Here is an 18439-nt window from a genome sequence, read left to right on the forward strand (position 1 = left end):
CCCCGCCCCCGCCCCCGTTAAGCTCGGGCGGGGATGCCATTACGAAGTAATCAATCCTCACTTTGCATCCCCCGAGGGCTAGGCCGAAAAGCAAGCAAGCCAGCAAAACTGCTCGCTCGCTGGTCCGTTGCCCGAGCTTGGGGGTGCTGCTCTAGACCAAGGGACCGGGAACGGCCCCCGGCGAGCGGCGCCTTCCCGGCTGCTCTGCCCGGGTGGCTGGGTGCAGCCTGGAAATTTCCAGAGGCCTGCCATCGTCAGTTTCACCCGCGGGCCCCGGGCTGGGTTTCCCTGCCCGATCCCCCTCCCCGCCCACGGGAACCACACCCTTCCCTTCCCTGCCCTTCCCTTCGCGGGGTGGCCAGACCTGCGGGGCTGCTTCCTACCTTCGGGGAGCCGCCACTCGGCGGGTTGGCGCTGACCACCCCTGCCCGCCGAATTCTTGGCTTTGTGTTATTCTCGCTGTATTCCTCCGCCGCCTCCGCCTCTGGGTTTTCCATCCCCATTCTTTCGCTCAGTATCTCTTTATTTATGCGGGGTGGTGTGTGTGTGTGTGTGTGTGTGTGTGTGTGTGTGTGTGTGCGCGCGCGCGTGTGTGTGTGCGTGTGCGTGTGTGTGTGTGCGCTAAGTTTTCATCCCTGCTTGAAGAATTTGTAAAGCAATTGGAGTGTGCCTGCACAAGTGTAATGTTGGCTGCTCTTTTAGACGATCCACACGAGAGCATTTCGTACTCAAAAGAAGAAACCTAGCCAAATAATAGGGGTGCCCTTCAGCTAGCTGCCTTTCCAAATCGAGGCCCTTTGGGGCGAGGTGGGATATATGGAATAAATTGGGCTCAGTTTCTAAGAACCCCTTTTGAGTCTCACAGTGGAGATGTGTCAAAGGTTTCGTTCTTATGGGAATTTGCGAATGTCCCATTTCCATGATTGTAGATAATAGTGTTCCCCACTTTTCCTCAGAAGTAGGTTAAAAAAAAAAGATTCGGTACTAGTTTGCCCTTTTCCTATGTGTGTTATTTAGAGAAAGTTGTCATTTCCGGTGTTAAACAGCGGATAAGTTTAAGGAGCTAGGAATTTTCTACACACTTAGTCTAAAATGTAATTTTCCAAAGTGTCTGGGAGACATTGGCCTTCCCCAGATTCTGCCTCTGCTCTTTTGTTAGTGGTAACTTCTGTCAAGACATGTACTTTTTGGTTTCCTAAATTTACAGATCATTGACCAGCTGTGACGGTAAACTCAAAATTAAACGTGTCACAGTGACCTTGGTAGTATTTAATTTGTCAATGTGTTCCCATTCCAATTCTCCGTTTCAGTTACGCTAGTAATCAAATTCCAGATATTTATAGCTGTGTAAGTCCCAATGAGACTTAGTTGTTTGTCATTTTCCCTTTCTGAGTTTTTTTTTTTTGTTTTTTTTTTTGTTTTTTTGTTTTTTGGGTCACACCTGGCGGCGCTCAGAGGTTAATTCTGGCTCTGTGCTCAGAAATCGCTCCTGGCAGTCTCAGGGGACCATATAGAATGCCAGGATTCGAATTGGGGTCCGTCCTGTGTTGGCCACGTGCAAGGCAAACGCCTTACCATACTGCTATTGCTCTGGCCCCCCTTTCTGATTTTTTAAACTGCCCTTCACGTATCTAAATTAAGCAGAATTTCTGTTACGAATGGAAGTCACATATCCACAGCAGAGTTTTTTCAGTTCGAATCTTGGCATCCCATATAGTCCCCCGAGCCTGCCAGGGCCGATTTCTGAGTGCAGAGCCAGGAGTAACCCCAGAGCGTCGCTGGGTGTGACCCCAAAACAAAACAAAACAAAAGCATTGCAGTTGTAGGTAACTGCTTGGTTTATATAGATCAGATTAACACTGTCTTAAAGCCAGAGCTCTTTGGAAAATGCTGGTGTTAAATCTGCATGGATGGGATTGAGCTAATTTGGTTTTACTGTAAGTTTGCAGTGGCAGAGAAACAATGTATTATTCTTGGGTCTTTCCTGAAAATGTTTGACCCCTTTAAACGTTTTGCCTCATGTTAAATAAATTTTCACTATTAGTTATGAAAATGGCACCATGATGATCATTATTATTTTTTGGACATAACTGTGGTGCTGAAGGACTTCTGGCACTGCTCTGAGGGATCATGTAGTGCTGGGGATTCAAACCTGGCCTTTTGTAGGCTGAGCACAGACCCACTGAGCTATCATTCTGCCCCCCTCACCGTGATTTTCAAATTTCTGTTCAACCTTTATACTGATCTAACTTAATGAAAATTGTAGAATATAAACTGTATATGTATGCACACACATATTTTAAGAGCTAAACACTTTTGGTGTCCTTAGGAAGGTGTTAGCAGTACTCAAGCACTAGAATTACAGCCTAAAATATGGGACAATATATTTCCCTGGTAAATAACTTATATTTTGTTTCTGTATTCTTCCTCAGGCATAAGGAATTGTTCAGTGAATCTTTAGATACTGCCTCTTATCATTTTAAAATAAGTATTTAGCATAACATGTTATTTCTAGTATCAATGTTATGACCCATAAATAAATGTTATTTATAATATAAATGCAAATATAACATGTTATATTTCTGTCTAGTCTGTGAAGGAAAGTTAATGGGTGAATTTCTAATGCCAATTCTGCACCTGATATTAACTTGGGAGTGTAAATTATGTGCAGAACACTCTTGTGCTTTACATAGTTTCAAGCATTTTCATCTTTTAAGTTTAATATACCATATTTTTACATTTTTTTGTTTGCTTTCTAACTTTTTGTTTTCCCCCCTCCTTCCCTCAAATGTTTTGATGATTCTCCAGAACCAACGAAACGTATGCTTTCCTTCCAAGGGTTAGCTGAGTTGGCACATCGAGAATATCAGGCAGGAGATTTTGAGGCAGCTGAGAGACACTGCATGCAGCTCTGGAGACAAGAGCCAGACAATACTGGTGTGCTTTTATTACTTTCATCTATACACTTCCAGTGTCGAAGGCTGGACAGGTAGGAGCTGTGGGGGTACCTGGTGGTGATTGCCGCCTCTGGGTGCTGGACTTGGAAAATGAAAATATTTGAATTTGGAACTTTTTCAGTGCTGGGTTTCCACTGAGCCACCAACGCACATCTGATCTCTTCCCACTTGTGACATGCCTAGCTGCCGTTTTTCTCCTGTTCTGATTGTGATTATTAATATGACTAGGTTTCATTTACAGATTTTTCTCCCCACCTAAGTGTACTACTTTCTTAACTCTTTTTAGATATAAATCATTCTAAGTATAAATCTGAGCATCCAGTTTCACCTTTCTAAGATGTGTCAGCTTGAGGAATGGAGATGCTCTAAAATGATAGTGTATATGATATGATAGATGCATATGTGGTTGAAGTTGAAAATGTTATCATAAAGTTACATATTTTAGCTAATCAGCTGTACACAACCAAAGAGAAGATTTTGCTTATCCTTTTTACTAGAAAATCTTTTTTTGTTTTTGGGTGCTCAGGACTCACTTTTGGCTCTGTGTTTATGGATCACTCCTGGCAGGGCTCAGGGGACTTATAAGGAGTGCTGGGGATTAAACGTGGGTTGGCATTGTCCAAGGCCAGTTCCCTAACCTCAGTCATCGCTTCGGCCCTGTGTACTTGTCTTTTAATAAATTGTCATTCTGATTTATTTAGACTTTTAATGTTTTTGGTACACCTGGTTTTGCTTAGGGTGTACTCCTGGTTTTGTGCTCAGGGATCATTCCTGGTGGTGCTCTCAGGACTGGATGCAGTACCAGGGATCAAACTTAGTTCAGCTGTGAGCGAAGCAAGCACCCTATCCACTGTACTAGATATGAGGCCCTCTTTTTTTTTTTAATGAGCCATATATAGCAGTATTCAAGGGTAAACTCTAGCTCTTTGTTTGGATGTCACTTGTGACTTCTCAAGGGACTGCCCTGTGGTGTCAAGGATCGAAGCTGGGCCTCCTAAGCCTGTACTCAGCACCTTGAGCTGTCTTTCAGACACTCTTTACAGTTTAGTTTAGTAAAATAGTTTTTAAATGATTTTTTGGGCTGCACCTGGAGGTATTCGGGGCTTACTTCTGTGTCTGTTCAGGGATGATTCCTGGCAGGCTCAGGGGACCATGTGGGGTGCTGGGAATTGAACTCAGGTCAGCAGCATGCAAGGCAAATGCTGTACTACTCTGGTCCCTGAAGAAAAAAAGGTTTTATTTAGGAATTATGAGAGAGAAGGGTGGAGAGGAAGGAATCTCATAAAATAAAAAAATTACATACTTTAAGCTGGGATGTAGATTATTCCAGACATTTAAAAATGTTATTAAAATAGTATAAACAAATGCAAAAAGGCATATATGTAAAACATTTTTCCCTCTCACCCTTCCTCTCACGCTCCTTTCCCTCCTTCCTTCCCTTCTTTCTTTCTTTCTTTCTTTCTTTCATTTTCTTATAACTGGTGTTGTTCAGGGCTCATTCCTGGACAGTATATGGTGCTTGGGGACCAAACCTGGGTCAACCACATTGTACTATTTCTCAATTCACTGTCTTTTTATTTTGATCTTTTTATTTTGATAATGGCTAAAATAAGGCATTTTGTTAATATTCTGGTAAGTGTTTTATTTCATGTAGGGGAAAAGTTTAAATTAGAAATTTGAAAATTTTAACCTTTTTAATATTTTGGTTTCCAGATTTTTCCCCTACTACCATAATTAGCAATAGCACAAGATCTTCAGAAACTGTTTCAATTGGGCCGTTCTTCCTGTCTTTACCATACATACCCATGCATCGACACCTTTTGCCTTTTCCAGATCTGCTCACTTTAGCACTTTGGCAATTAAACAGAATCCTCTTCTTGCTGAAGCCTATTCAAATTTGGGGAATGTATACAAGGAAAGAGGGCAGTTGCAGGAAGCAATTGAACATTACCGGCATGCATTGCGTCTCAAACCAGATTTCATCGATGGTTACATTAACCTGGCAGCTGCATTGGTAGCAGCAGGGGACATGGAAGGAGCAGTGCAAGCTTATGTCTCTGCTCTTCAGTACAATCCTGTGAGTAAAAATTTCATGGTGGTAATTATTCCTTTATAATAGCCCAGAAATTAATTTATGTTAGACATGAAAAAAGATTTTTGAATGAAGTAAAGACTTGAGTTGTGTGTTGTTTGTTTAGAATGGTGAAACTGTTTTGTCTAGGAGGTCTGCATTATTTTCTTTTTTTGAGGGGATGAGGTGGGTGTCATATCTAGTGGGGCTCAGGAGTTGTGCCTGTAGGTTTTTTTTTCTTTGTTTTGTTTTTGGGTCATACCCAACAGTGCTCAGGGGCTACTCCAGCTCTGCGCTCAGAAATCGCTCCTGACTGGCTCGGGGGACCATATGGGGTGCCGGGATTTGAACCACCTTCTGTCCTGGGTCGACTATGTGCAAGGCAAATGTCCTACCACTGTGCTATCTCTCCAGCCTCAGTTGTCTCTGTCTTTTTTTTTTTTTTTTGTTTGTTTTTGTTTTTTTGGGCCACACCCGGCGGTGCTCAGGGGTTCCTCCTGGCTGTCTGCTCAGAAATAGCTCCTGGCAGGCACGGGGGACCATATGGGACACCGGGATTCGAACCAACCACCTTTGGTCCTGGATCGGCTGCTTGCAAGGCAAACGCCACTGTGCTATCTCTCCGGGCCCAGTTGTCTCTGTCTTGATGCTCTTTTTGATACTTGCCTCTCAGCAGTGCCCATGAGCTGATTTGGTACTGGGGATTGAATCTGGGCCTCCTGTAGACAAAGCATGTGTTCCAGCCATTTGAGCCAACATGCCTGTCCTCTACAACTTTTTTGTGTGGGTAGTGAGTGGATGTGTCTCAGAAACAATACTCAGGAAGCATTAGGCCGCCTCCTTACCAACCTGGCCATAGTTCAGTGCATGAAGTATAGATTGTACAAAAAAAGAAACTCTCACAAAAACTCAACAACCCCCCAAAGCAAACAAAAACTTGTTCAGAACTTTTCTGGTGCAGTTAGATAATGAAGATAGACATAAGTTTATGAGGTAAGTATAGGATCATTAGAACACTTGTCTTGCCTGTGTGAGGATACTTGGATTGATCCTTAGCACCATAAACAATGCCAGCCCCAACAAAACCTTACAATTGCCAAACTTTATTGAAAGTCTATTACGGATTTCGACATGTTACCCATTTAAGATGTAGGTCTAATTTAATATTCACAATGATCCTTTAAAATAGATAGTATTTCTGGTTTTACAAGTGCAACTTCTCATGGGATCATGCAGTAATAAAGTAGATATCAAAACTGGAGCAGTAATGAAGTGGATATCCAAACCAGAATGTTGATATTTTGAAAGGAGACACTGAAGCAAGATGAAATAAGACTGTGCATTGGGGAGGGTATTTGCCTTGCTCCTGGCTGCCCTGGGTACTGACCTGCATACTTGCTTGATACTGATTCCCAGTGTCCCATATTGTCGTACCCTGATCCTGCCAGGAATAACCCCTGATCGCCGTTGGGTGTGGTCCAAAGACCCCCCAAAAAGGCCTACAAGGTAGCCCTTGAGCAATTTTCAAATCCTATTCTGCTGTTTCATAATTCCCTATTTTTCTGACTAGGAAGCTGAAACTAAATTTAGTATACTCAAAAGATCTGAAATAAAATTTTACCATTACAGCTGTTAACAATATCTTTTTGTTTTTGTTTTTGGGTTACACCCAGCAGTGCTCAGGGGTTACTCCTGGCTCTACGCTCTGGAATCGCTCCTGGCAGGCTCGGGAGAACCACCGACCTTCTGCATGCAAGGCAAACGTCTTTTACCTCCATGCTATCTCTCCGGCCCCTGTTAACAAATATCTTTCCAGTCGGTTTATTTGGTGATTTCAGTGCTTTGGGTTTGCTCCTAGTGTTGACTGGGGCAGGGCAGGCAGTGCTGGGGATCAAACTCAGGCCTCCCACATGCAGAATATGTGCGCTAGCTCTTTGATCTATCTCCATGAACCTTTTAAACTTTAAAAATTTGAATATGTTTACTATTGCTTTTTTATGGATACAGTGAAAGTTTCTCAGTTAACTTTGGAGATAGCTAGTGAAATTGATTTCATAGGTATTCTTTCTGAGATACTTTGCATGTATGTTTGTATGCAACTTTGAATTGCTCTACTGAGCAACTTAGTTTTGATTGTGGGTGCATTGCATGAGAACTGTTGTCTTGATCATTATGTGTTTCTGTCATGTTGTTACTCAAGCCTCATATAACTGTGCTACAGTAAATGACTTAATTCTGTGTCTTTTATCTGAGTGATCTTTTGTAATCTTTTGGCTTTGGGGCCACAGCTGGTGCTGATCAGGGCTTATACTCACTTTGGGGAGGGGGATTGAACTCAGGTTGGCCTACCTTACTGTATTATTTTTCAGACCATATCTTTTTATAATTTTTGTTTTTGGGCCACACCTGCCAGTGCTCAGGGTTGCTCCTGGTTCTGCGCTTAGAAATCGCTCCTGGCAGGCACTGGGGACCATATGGGATGCCGGAATTCGAACCAGCATTGGTCCTGGGTCGGCCTCTTGCAAGGCAAATGCCCTTCTGCTTTGCTATCTCCTGGCCCCTTTTACAATTTTTTATATTTTATTTTATATTTATATTTTTGGGTAGAGGGCCAGAGGTTTGGGATTTTGGTTTGGGATTTATATTTATATTTTTGGGTAGAGGGCCAGAGGTTTGGGATTCTGGGCCACACCTGCCATTGTTCAGGCTATTTCTTACTTTGCTCAGTAGTGATCGTAGTGATCTCTGGAAGTTCCTGGAGAATTATATAATGCCAGGGATTCGAAGTGGGATTGGCCACATGCTTGACAAAGTACCCCTGTACTTTCTTTCTGGCCTGTTGTCATTTTGGGAGGATAGTCACTACTGCCTGTGCTTAGGGTCCATTTACAGTACAGTGCTTTGGGGTTTACTCTTGGTGCTGCTCAGGGAATAGACCAAGCCGTGGTAGGGATAGAACCTAGGCTTTATGTAACACAAGCATAATACTCCTTGGAGTTATCTTCTCAGCCTCCTTTTGTGACTACCCATCTTTAGTTACCCACAGAAAGATTTTTGGAGCTCCTGTATGTACTGCTACTGGGACTGTCGTTGTTTCCAGAGCCTGGGGCTCAATAGGTGCATCAACTTTTATAGAAAGTTCTTTTCCTTTATTAATCATTGTTGGTTTCATCCTTCACTTGTTGATGTATTACAGACTTATTTTGCCTTCTTACACAACAGTGGCCCCAAATATCATGAACTCTGATTCCCTTGGCTTGGGTTTCCAGTTGCCTCATGTGTAGCTGAGCAAGCAGTTAAAAGAGTCTGTTGAGAAAGAAAAAAGTGGAAGGCAGAATTATGCTTTTCATCGTCCAATCTATCTAATTTGAAGTTTATAGTTGTGCCATACCCCTTTTAGCATTAAACTATGCATTCCCATCTGGTTCTGTTGCCATTAGAAGGTGATGCTTTATCATTCCCAGGAACAATGTTAATGGGTTTTTTTTTTAAGGGCTGCCTGGATTTCAATCAAATAAGTCACAGTGATGTTTTTATTTCAGGACATGAGGCATTCCCCCCAGTGCAGGAAATCACTGACAGTGGAGCTGTCAGTGCATATGCATGTGGCACATAGGCAGGGGCAGAAATGTTTCAACTTGTGACCTCAATCTTGCTGGGAAGGCATCTTAATTTGCTGCTGTCTTCTATATGCTCCTTGCTCCCCATATAGACTTAACTTACCTTATTGTCAGTTGCCCATTTTGGGTAAGTTCAGTACTGACATATTCTTGACTCTTCTTAAATTGTGCTTGTTTTTTTTTTGCAGTGCATTGTTGACCAGAATCATACTTACATGATATACACAATTTAGCTATTTTTTATTTAGCAGCAGTGAAAAGGTGAAATGTTGATGATACTATTTTTAATAGTATGTTTTCAGTACTGTTTATCTTTTTTGGTTTGTAGTCGAGTCATATCAAACAGTGATCAGGGTCTACTCTCACTTGGGATGTTATCCTGTGGTGCTGGGGGACCATGTGGTATTTTGCATTGAACCAGGCCTCCAACATGCTAAGCATGTGTTCAGTCCATTGAGCTGTTACTGTATCAGCAATGCTTATTTTTTTTAAATTATTTTTGGGGCCACACCTGGTAATGCTCAGGGGTTACTCCTGGCTTTGCACTCAAGAATTACTCCAGGTTGGCTTGTGATATACCAGGGATCTGATTCTAGTTAGCTGTGTACAAGGCAAACTTCCTTTAATCACTTACTTCACTGCTTTGTCAATTTAGAGGTTATTCTGTGACTAGATGTTAGAAGGTTTTTTTTGGGGGGTGGGGTCTGTGGTTTGGGGTCACACCTGATGGTGTTGAAGGGCTATTCCTACCTGTGTTTAGAAATTCAAATTGGCATTGCAAGACAAGCACTTTACCTCTGTGCTCTCTCTCCTCCTTCCTAAACATTTTTTTTTTGTTTTGTTTTTGGGCCACACCCAGTGACGCTCAGGTGTTACTCCTGGCTATGCACTCAGAAGTCGCTCCTGGCTTGGGGGACCATATGGGACGCCGGGGGGGGGGGGATCGAACCGCGGTCCTTTCCTTGGCTAGCGCAGGCAAGGCAGGCACCTTACCTCTAGCGCCACCGCCCGGCCCCTTTCCTAGACATTTTAACGACAAATATTGCATATTCTTACATTCTTAGCTTTTGCAGTATTTGCTTTTTTTTTTTTTTGCAGTATTTGTTAGGTGATTTATGGTGTCTGATTTTCCCCCCCATATCTGGCAGTGTGCAGAGGCCTGTATGGTGCTGAAGATTTTCATACCCGAGCCACGTAGTTGCTCTAAGGAGCTCTGCTTTAAGTTTGTAGTTGTTGAACCATTGATTCTACTTTGTGGATTGGTGGCATTGAGAACTGCAGTCATTCTGATCATCATGTCATTTTATTTTATTTTTATTTATTTATTTTTTTGGTTTTTGGGCCACACCCGGTAACGCTCAGGGGTTACTCCTGGCTATGCACTCAGAAGTTGCTCCTGGCTTGGGGGACCATATGGGACACCGGGGGATCGAACCGCGGTCCATCCAAGGCTAGCGCAGGCAAGGCAGGCACCTTACCTTTAGAGCCACTGCCCGGCCCCATCTTATCATTTTATTACTTATTTGTTTCTGTGGGCCACACCTTATGATACTCAATGGTTACTCCTGGCTCTGCACTCAGAAATTACTTCTGGCAGTGCTTGCAGAACCATATGGAATGTCAAATCAACCCCTGGATCAGTCGTGTGCAATGCAAAGCTTTACCAACTGTGCTATTGCTCTGATCCCCCCCCCCCTATGCCTTACTGTCACTTTTTACTGTTGTTTTTTTGTTTTTTGTTTTTTTGTTTTTGGGCCACACCTATTTGATGCTCAGGGGTTATTCCTGGCTAAGCGCTCAGAAATCGCCCCTGGCTTGGGGGGACCATATGGGACACCGAGGGATCAAACCGCGGTCCTTCCTTGGCTAGCGCTTGCAAGGCAGACACCTTACCTCTAGCGCCACCTCGCTGGCCCCCACTTGTTACTGTTTTAAACTTCATTTACATAGTGAAGCTATACAACCATATTTCTCTCTGTGCTTTATTAAAATAGAATTTGCTATGCAAATGTCATTAAAATATTTGAGTGTTTATTTTGTGTATAGTGCTTTGGGAAATTGGGGAGATGTGTGGTGGGATAAAGCTTAATATACAGGTCCTGACTCTTAAAGGAAAAGGGGAAAATTTCCTGGAGAATTGTTAGAGTATTAATCAGAATATTTTTCTTGAGTGGATGCTTATGGCCTAAAGCAGGGGTTGGCAACCCTGGCTCCAGAGCCAAATACAGCTCCAACATCAGGGCCCATAGCAGGGGGCTGGGGAGTGGTATCACTTACATATTTTAATTGGCTATTACTTTGCAAAACATGTTTTACATTGTTAAGTAAAAACGTTCTTTTTTTCTTCAGGTCCACAGCTAACTGCAACATCTTATAGGTAGCATTAACATAAGAAACAATGTATTGTAATAAAAAAGAGAAACAATGTATGCAGTGCTGTTTTGTTTTAAATGTTGCAATGGTTGTGCGGCTCCCAGTTTTTTTTTCCTTCTGAAAAGGGTCCAAGTGGCTCTTTATGTCTTAAAGGTTGCCGACCCCTGGCCTAAATGTGTGTGTGTGTGTGTGTGTGTGTGTGTGTGTGTGTGTATATATATATATATATATATATTAGGGTATATAAAAAAGGTAACTATTAAGTAAACTTGCTTGACTCAAGTGGTGAGTCCAGTAGTAACAAGAAGTGAGTGTAGTAGTCAGTTGGAAGATTTACAAAGAATGGAGACAGGAGTTTGAATTTAATTTGAGAGGACATTGAGGTATTAGGTTTTCATCAACCTAATTTTACTTGTGTGTATAGACATTAGGGAGAAGTAAGGGGACTCTAGAGGGAAAGAAGAAACCTTTCTTAAGCCCAAACACTCCTAAACTAAGCAATCCCTTCATATATCTTAGAAAGGATGGTTCTAACGGAAAATCTTAACATTTCTATATTTACTTTTTTTTTTGGGGGGGGGGGTCACACCCGGCAGCACTCAGGGGTTACTCCTGGCTCTATGCTCAGAAATCACTCCTGGCACGCTCTGGGACCATATGGAATGTCGGGATTCGAACCACAGACCTTCTGCATGAAAGGCAAACACCTTACCTCCATGCTCTCTCTCTGGCCCCTCTATATTTACTTGTAATCTCCTGTTTTCCCTTACTATACCAATTAAAGATTACTCATTCTTTAATTGCCAGCTGAAATTTCTCTTTTGACTTCATTTACTTACCTAAAATTTTTTGCTTTTTCTCTGTATAGTTCCAGGCACATTATTGATTTTTTTTAAGTGCATTAGAGGGTCCAGATCAATAATGCAGCCTGGGTTTGATCCCAAGCATTCTTTATGGTCTCCCAGTCCTGCCGGGAGTGATACCTGAGTGCATTGTCACGAATGCAGTGTCACCCCTTTAGCCATTGCTGGCAGGCTAAAATACAAAACCAAAATACACTAGGTTTGAGAAATGGCCCACCCTCCCTCCCAACCTCCCTCATATCCACGATGCTCAAGGCTTACTGCTGCTTCTGTTCACTTCTGGCATATGCATGGGATCATGTGTGGAAGCATGGATGGAATCCAGATTGACCTATTGTATATCTCTCTAGCTCCTTGAGAAATGATAGTCTGTTAGCAAATTTTGTTTTGTTCCAACGAAGGAAGAAGAATTGATGTCTTAGGTTTTAGACTCGGTACTTGAATTTTCTAGAAATGAATGAACTATTTGTGCCTAATTGTATACTAAGTAGGAGAATAGAGTTTTTTTTTTTGTTTTTTTTTTGGGGGGGGTCACACCCGGCGGTGCTCAGAGGTTACTCCTGGCTGTCTGCTCAGAAATAGCTCCTGGCAGGCACGGGGGACCATATGGGACACCGGGATTCGAACCAACCACCTTTTGTCCTGGATTGGCTGCTTGCAAGGCAAGCGCCGCTGTGCTATCTCTCCGGGCCCGAGAATAGAATTTTAATATTTAATGTGATTTTTTTTTACTTTTCCTAAAATTGTCTCATTATTTTGTGATTATCTTGAAGACAGTCTCTTCTTACCCATTATTATTGTTTTGCCTTGATTTGATATGCTGTGATATCTCTATGTCAGAGATTCCCAAATTGATTGGGCCTACCATCCCATTTTCAGAGGAAAAAATCAGAACCCTCTGTTTACATACTTCTTTTAATTTAAAAAAAGAACAAACAGAAAGTACCCATCATTTGCTCCTGAGGTTTCTGCTGCTTCCTCCCCTGGATGCCCACTTTGTGAAATATTGCTTTTCTAGACCAGTATTTCTTTTTTTTTTTTTTTTGGACCAGTATTTCGAAAGGGGGATGATGGTGCATATCTCTCCCTGTGGGTCCCTAGGATAAGTCAGTGAGGCGAGGGGACAGGAATAGGGGTGGGGCAGTGTCTAGGAAGGAAACAAAGTTGGCACCATTAGAAAAGGTTGAGAAACACTGCTCTAATAGCTACATATAGGTAAATATATGTACATTGTCACAACTTGCTTCCATCGAAGAGCTGGTAGAAGCTAGAGGGTAACATTTGCAACAGTTGCAATTTCAGTTGGCTGAAATTGTTGGAAAATGGCTGTAGGGAAAAGTCCAAAGGCTGCACAATAATCAGGTGTAGCCAAGGAAATGTGCTTGACCTGATTGAATTATTCAGGTGTTTGCCAAAACAGGTAATCCTAACATTTAGAGAAGTGACTCAAGATTATGGAATCAATGACGTCAGAGTATATATAAAGAGTGTTTAAATTCATTAGGGGGAAACGTCTAAGATAAATGATTAAATAATATACCTCTGATATTTTAACTATTAAATAGCCTTTGAGTGTTATGCTTGAGGTCATGGAAGAGGGTCTAGTATTGTTAGTCAGGCCAACTGTCAGGATACTGTTCTGTGTGGCTTATTTGCTGCCTTGGCTAAGTTTACTTGACAAATGATACTGCTCAATGATGAAAGCTTTTTTTATGTGAAGATAATCGCCTGATTCTGGAAGTCATAATGTGGTTGTACATAAAATATTATAGAAAATGATGATACTTTGGCGGGGCTGGAGAGATAGCATGGAGGTAAGGCGTTTGCCTTTCATGCAAGAGGTCATCGGTTCGAATCCCAGCGTCCCATATGGTCCCCCGTGCCTGCCAGGAGCAATTTCTGAGCATGGAGCCAGGAGTAACCCCTGAGCACTGCCGGGAGTGACCCAAAAACCACAAAAAAAAAAAAAGAAAATGATACTTTGGCATCATTGACAAGATTTTACTTTCTGGAACTTAAAGTTTGGTTGGGGCTAGTGGGTAAGTGCTTTACTCACTGTATTCTCTGGCCCTTATTGTTTTTCCCCTTTTCCCCCTTATTTTTAGGGGGCCTCACTCAGCTGTGCTAAGGGCTTCTAGCTCTGTGCTCAGGGAATCACTCCTGTTAGGTCATAGGACTATAGGTAGTGCTGGGCACTGAATCCAGTGGCTGTATGCAAGGCAAGTGCCTTACTTGCTGTAATACCTCCTCGATCCCCTAATTTTAACTTTATTAACCCTTGTAACTGGTTTGGAATGATAAACTGACTGCCTATAGTCATTGTCTCTGTTGATGATAGACGTAAGGCAAATAAGGACAAATAAAATATTTGTTATTTTAAAATATTTTGTTTCATGCCTGGTGGTCCTCATATCTTACTCCTGACTATGCTCACTTCTGGTGGCTCGGAGACTATTGGATGTCAGGGATCGAACCTGGGTGGGCCACATGCAAAGCAAGTACCCCATTTAGCATTTTATTATTGTTATAGACCTTAATACTCCTCATTGCTTATGCTTTTAGTACTGATGAACAGATTGGTAAATCATGTGACTAGTAGCAACATGGTATTACTAATAAAAAGTAGAATCAACTGCTTTTTTGTTTTTTCATATTTTGGGCCACATTTGGCAATGCTCAAGGCTTAATCCTGCCTTTGCATAGAGATCACTCTGGGGCTTGGGAGACTATATGGTATGCCATGGATTGAAGTTGGTCAGTCGTGGGCAAGACCTGATGTACTAGTCCCTCAGTTGATTTTCTTCATTCACTTAATTATAATTGCACTTGATACTAATGAATATTAGTATTAAGTGGCAGGTGCCAGAGTGGAAGATTTTGGTTAGATGGTAATCCTAATAAAATGAAATCAGATTTCTAAATATGGTAAACAGCCTAAGGGTAGGTTTACTAACAGCCAGTCATAGCTAATCACTTTTTTCCACTAAGGAAAAACTTTAATCCTTGGTTGACAACGACTAACTAGTTGGACAAAGAGGTGGTACCATTTTTAAAAGCGTGACTGACATTGAGGAAACTATAAACAAATTTCCATAATCTTTTTTTTTGAGATTTACTTATTTACTTATTTATTTATTTAAACACCTTGATTACATACATGATTGTGTTTGGGTTTCAGTCACAAAAGGAACAAATTTCCATAATCTTATCTGAAACTTCTAGGACTAAATACAATTTGATTTATTTTTTATTTTTATTTTTCATTTATTTTTCGGCCACACTCGGTGACTCTCAGATTACTCCTGGCTATGCACTCAGAAATTGCTCCTGGCTTGGGGAACCATATGGGATGCCGGGGATCGAACCGAGGTCATCCTGGGTCAGCCGTGTGTGTGCAAGGCAAATGCCCTACTATGGCGCAATCGCTTCCGCACCAAAATACAATTTGAATTTAAGGAGGTTTATTTAGGCTTTTAGAAAGTTGATGATACTATATATAAAACTCAGGTATGTCTGGAACAGCATCATCTTCTGCAGTTTATATTTCTGCAGTAGAAGGTATGAATCCCCACACTGAGCCAGATCAGTACATTCTATAAATTGCTTTTTACCAGTTCAGGTCAGGTGTAACGAGCCAAGGGGTTTTTAGAATTTTCTAAGATTGGAGTTGAAGATGGACTCACTTTAATTCTGAACTTTTAATTTTTAAGCAGTATCTTTCTTTAGTTGACTGAATAAAATGGCTAAAAGTTATAACCCTAGCAGCAATATTCAAGTTATTTTATGACTAAAGCAGAGTATAATTAATGAAAAGTTTTTCTGGGTTTCTAGGATTTGTACTGTGTTCGCAGTGACCTGGGGAACCTGCTCAAAGCCCTGGGTCGCTTGGAAGAAGCCAAGGTAGGTGTTTGCTAGAACACGTTTAAACATCAGTGTTACAAAAACTTGTACTTTTGCCAAGTCTTCAATTCTCCATTGAGCTATCTTCATAAAACAGTCCTATGAAACTGAGGAAAACTGACGACATGAATCACCCCAGACTAGAGCAGGGCCAGGCTTTGGCATATCTGTTCTAAATCTGGGAGTAAAGCAAGAACCTGAACATTTTGGAGCCTTTCTGCTGAGCTAGATCATCTTTTAACAGTGGGCTCCGACATGATGTCATGTTGGAATAAATAACATTCCTTCAAATCTGAGGCTTGCCTGCTGGTGACAAGCAGAGCGCCTGTGATTTGGCTCAAGACTCCTGTATGATGCAGGTGCCATTGAATATGCTGCTCTTCTAAGTCCTTTGTGGCTTGTAAGTGGAGAAGAATTTCATCCAAATATTACCCTGTAATACTGGCATTTAAAATTCTTATTTAACCTTCCTCCCTCCATCTTACCCTTTCAAAGTGGAAGAAAGGCTGATAAAGATGATTGCAAATTAATAATTGGAACACCCTGCCTCTTGTTTCCACGTCTCAAATTCCTTTTTCCTCTTTCCCAATCCTAGTTGTCTACCCTCCCCCTCCCCTCCCCTCCCCTCCCCTCCCCTCCCCTCCCTCCCTCCCTCCCTCCCTCCCTCCCTCCCTCCCTCCCTTCCTTCCTTCCTTCCTTCCTTCCTTCTCTCCTTCTCCCTCCTCCCTTTTCTCTTTCCTTCCATTCCTCCCCTTCCCACCTCCTTGAAAAAAAAAGTTAGAAGAACAAAGCCTGGCTTGTTTGGGAAATGGACTGATCGAAAGAAAACTTGCCAAAGTGGAAAGGTGGCTTTTAGCATTCCTTGTTTCTAAAGAATGAATTTGATTACCAGGTTGGGTTATTAAAGCTTTTGGTATAATTTTAAATTAAATTTTTAAACACAATTGTTTTGTTACAAGCCACCTTACGCAACCGCGTTGCAGGGGTGAGGAGTGGGGAGAAACCAGACTGCTTCTGAACTCCCACCTGTTGCTCTGAGCCCCACGCGCATGCTAATGCGTGGAGTGTATGCGCAGCGTAGCTGTCTGTTTGCTTCACCCAGGGAGGGAGAAGGCTTTTCAGCATCATCTAATGTTAAAAGGCACTAGTTGGAAGTGCGTAGCTCATAAATTTTGCTGACACTCCGGATTAATCTTTTGTAGGTTTCTGGCTACTTAATTGTATTTGATTTCAGTCCTAGCTGTAAATCTAACTGGTATTTTTTAAATGAATATTTGAGAAGCTCCTATTAATTATCACCCCACCAAGCGGACAGCTAACATGAATTGCACTTCACTGCAGCTTTAGAGATTGGTTTAGGCTGAGACATTGCGCCTGCCTTAGGTTGCTGACTTCTTTATTTCAGAGCTCTGGAGACATCTAGTTTGAAAAATGTTCCTCTGTTTTTGTGAGAACCTAGCAAACAAGAAAATACTCTTGTATGAAATGCAATGTATTTCTTTTGTAATCAGTGCATTTGAAAAGTCAAGCCAGCATGTTCCTAGTACCTAGAAGCAAAATTAAGTTTTCTTTGTAGAAAGTAAAGAGCCTTTCTTCCAGCAAAAAAAAAAAAAAATCCATGCTGTATGCAATAGCCCTGATTAACCCTCTCCCTTCTGCATGTTTCCCATGTTACAGACTTGAGACTGTCCTCATTCCCATATGTAATTGACATCCAAAGAATTTCAATTGCTTTGTTGAACTTTTACTAATGATCTTGTTTTTATTTTCTCTCTTGTTTTTGGTTTTTCACCATTGATATTGTATTTAGAAGGTTTCAGGTGGGTGAAACCTCCTATTCCATGCGTAAGGTGCCTCGCTGAAGGGAGCTCGAGGCCTGGATCTAGGGCAGACACACACCTCCTCCTCTTCCAGCAAGGAACGCACCGAAAAGTCACATGATGAGAAATATGGTAACGGGTTTGTAACTGCCACAGCGAAACAGTTTGCCTCCATGCCTGAATCTTCTGTCTTGTGGCTTCAGAAACAGCTTAAAATAATTTTATTACAAGCAAGTTATGTAAGAGAATGTTTTATACTATGGCCACAATTCTGTCAAAGATAAGTAAAAGTTAATTGATATTAAAATTATTAGAGATAATTTACTAGTTAAAGCTTCTAACTCTTGTTGTTCATTTTTTTCCTTTTTCTTCTTTGTTTGGATTGCAGCACTCTGCTCTTCTGATGATGCGCTGTGACCCTGCAGTAGCGCAAAGGCTGCGCAGCGTTAAAGCGCAATGCGTATGATGAGCCCCTGTGAACGGTTGACTAGATGAGTAATCTGATTGACTGGCTCCCTCAGTCCTATTCTGTAATCTTTTTGGATAAAATTGGGTTGTAACATACTTTGAGTCCAACTAATATCATTAAACAAATATTCTATCTGGGCCTGTCTAGTAGATTAATGGATCTGGTTGGCCGTTTGCTGCGTCTAGGGGTGTTCTATGTAGCGCAGCAGTTCACAGCGATTGCGCAATGCGGTGCTGTTAGGTTGCGCAGGCGATGTTTGCGCTTGCATTACAGGGACCTCAACCTAGGTGCAATCCTGTCATATGAGGTTTCGGCTTCAGTCCCTCTTGAGAGATGGAGGCATTGTAAAGATGCAACTTTAATTTT

The 18439-nt window shown here is 41.8% G+C and overlaps 1 protein-coding gene across 3 annotated transcripts in view; it reads left to right on the forward strand.

The window, feature by feature from the left end:
- The window catches only part of OGT (O-linked N-acetylglucosamine (GlcNAc) transferase), a 53414-nt gene that overhangs the window by 670 nt on the left and 34305 nt on the right, over positions 1-18439 (forward strand). For 2 of the 3 annotated variants that reach the window (XM_049767165.1, XM_049767163.1), the window contains exons 2-4: positions 2809-2989; positions 4791-5034; positions 15716-15784. In XM_049767165.1, the coding sequence (XP_049623122.1) occupies positions 2809-2989; positions 4791-5034; positions 15716-15784 (494 nt within the window). The remainder of the gene's footprint in view (positions 1-2808; positions 2990-4790; positions 5035-15715; positions 15785-18439) is intronic. The other variant, XM_049767164.1, reaches the window with a different exon arrangement.

Source organism: Suncus etruscus, chromosome X (genome assembly GCF_024139225.1).
Source record: "Suncus etruscus isolate mSunEtr1 chromosome X, mSunEtr1.pri.cur, whole genome shotgun sequence".
NCBI classification, from domain to species: Eukaryota; Metazoa; Chordata; class Mammalia; order Eulipotyphla; family Soricidae; genus Suncus; species Suncus etruscus.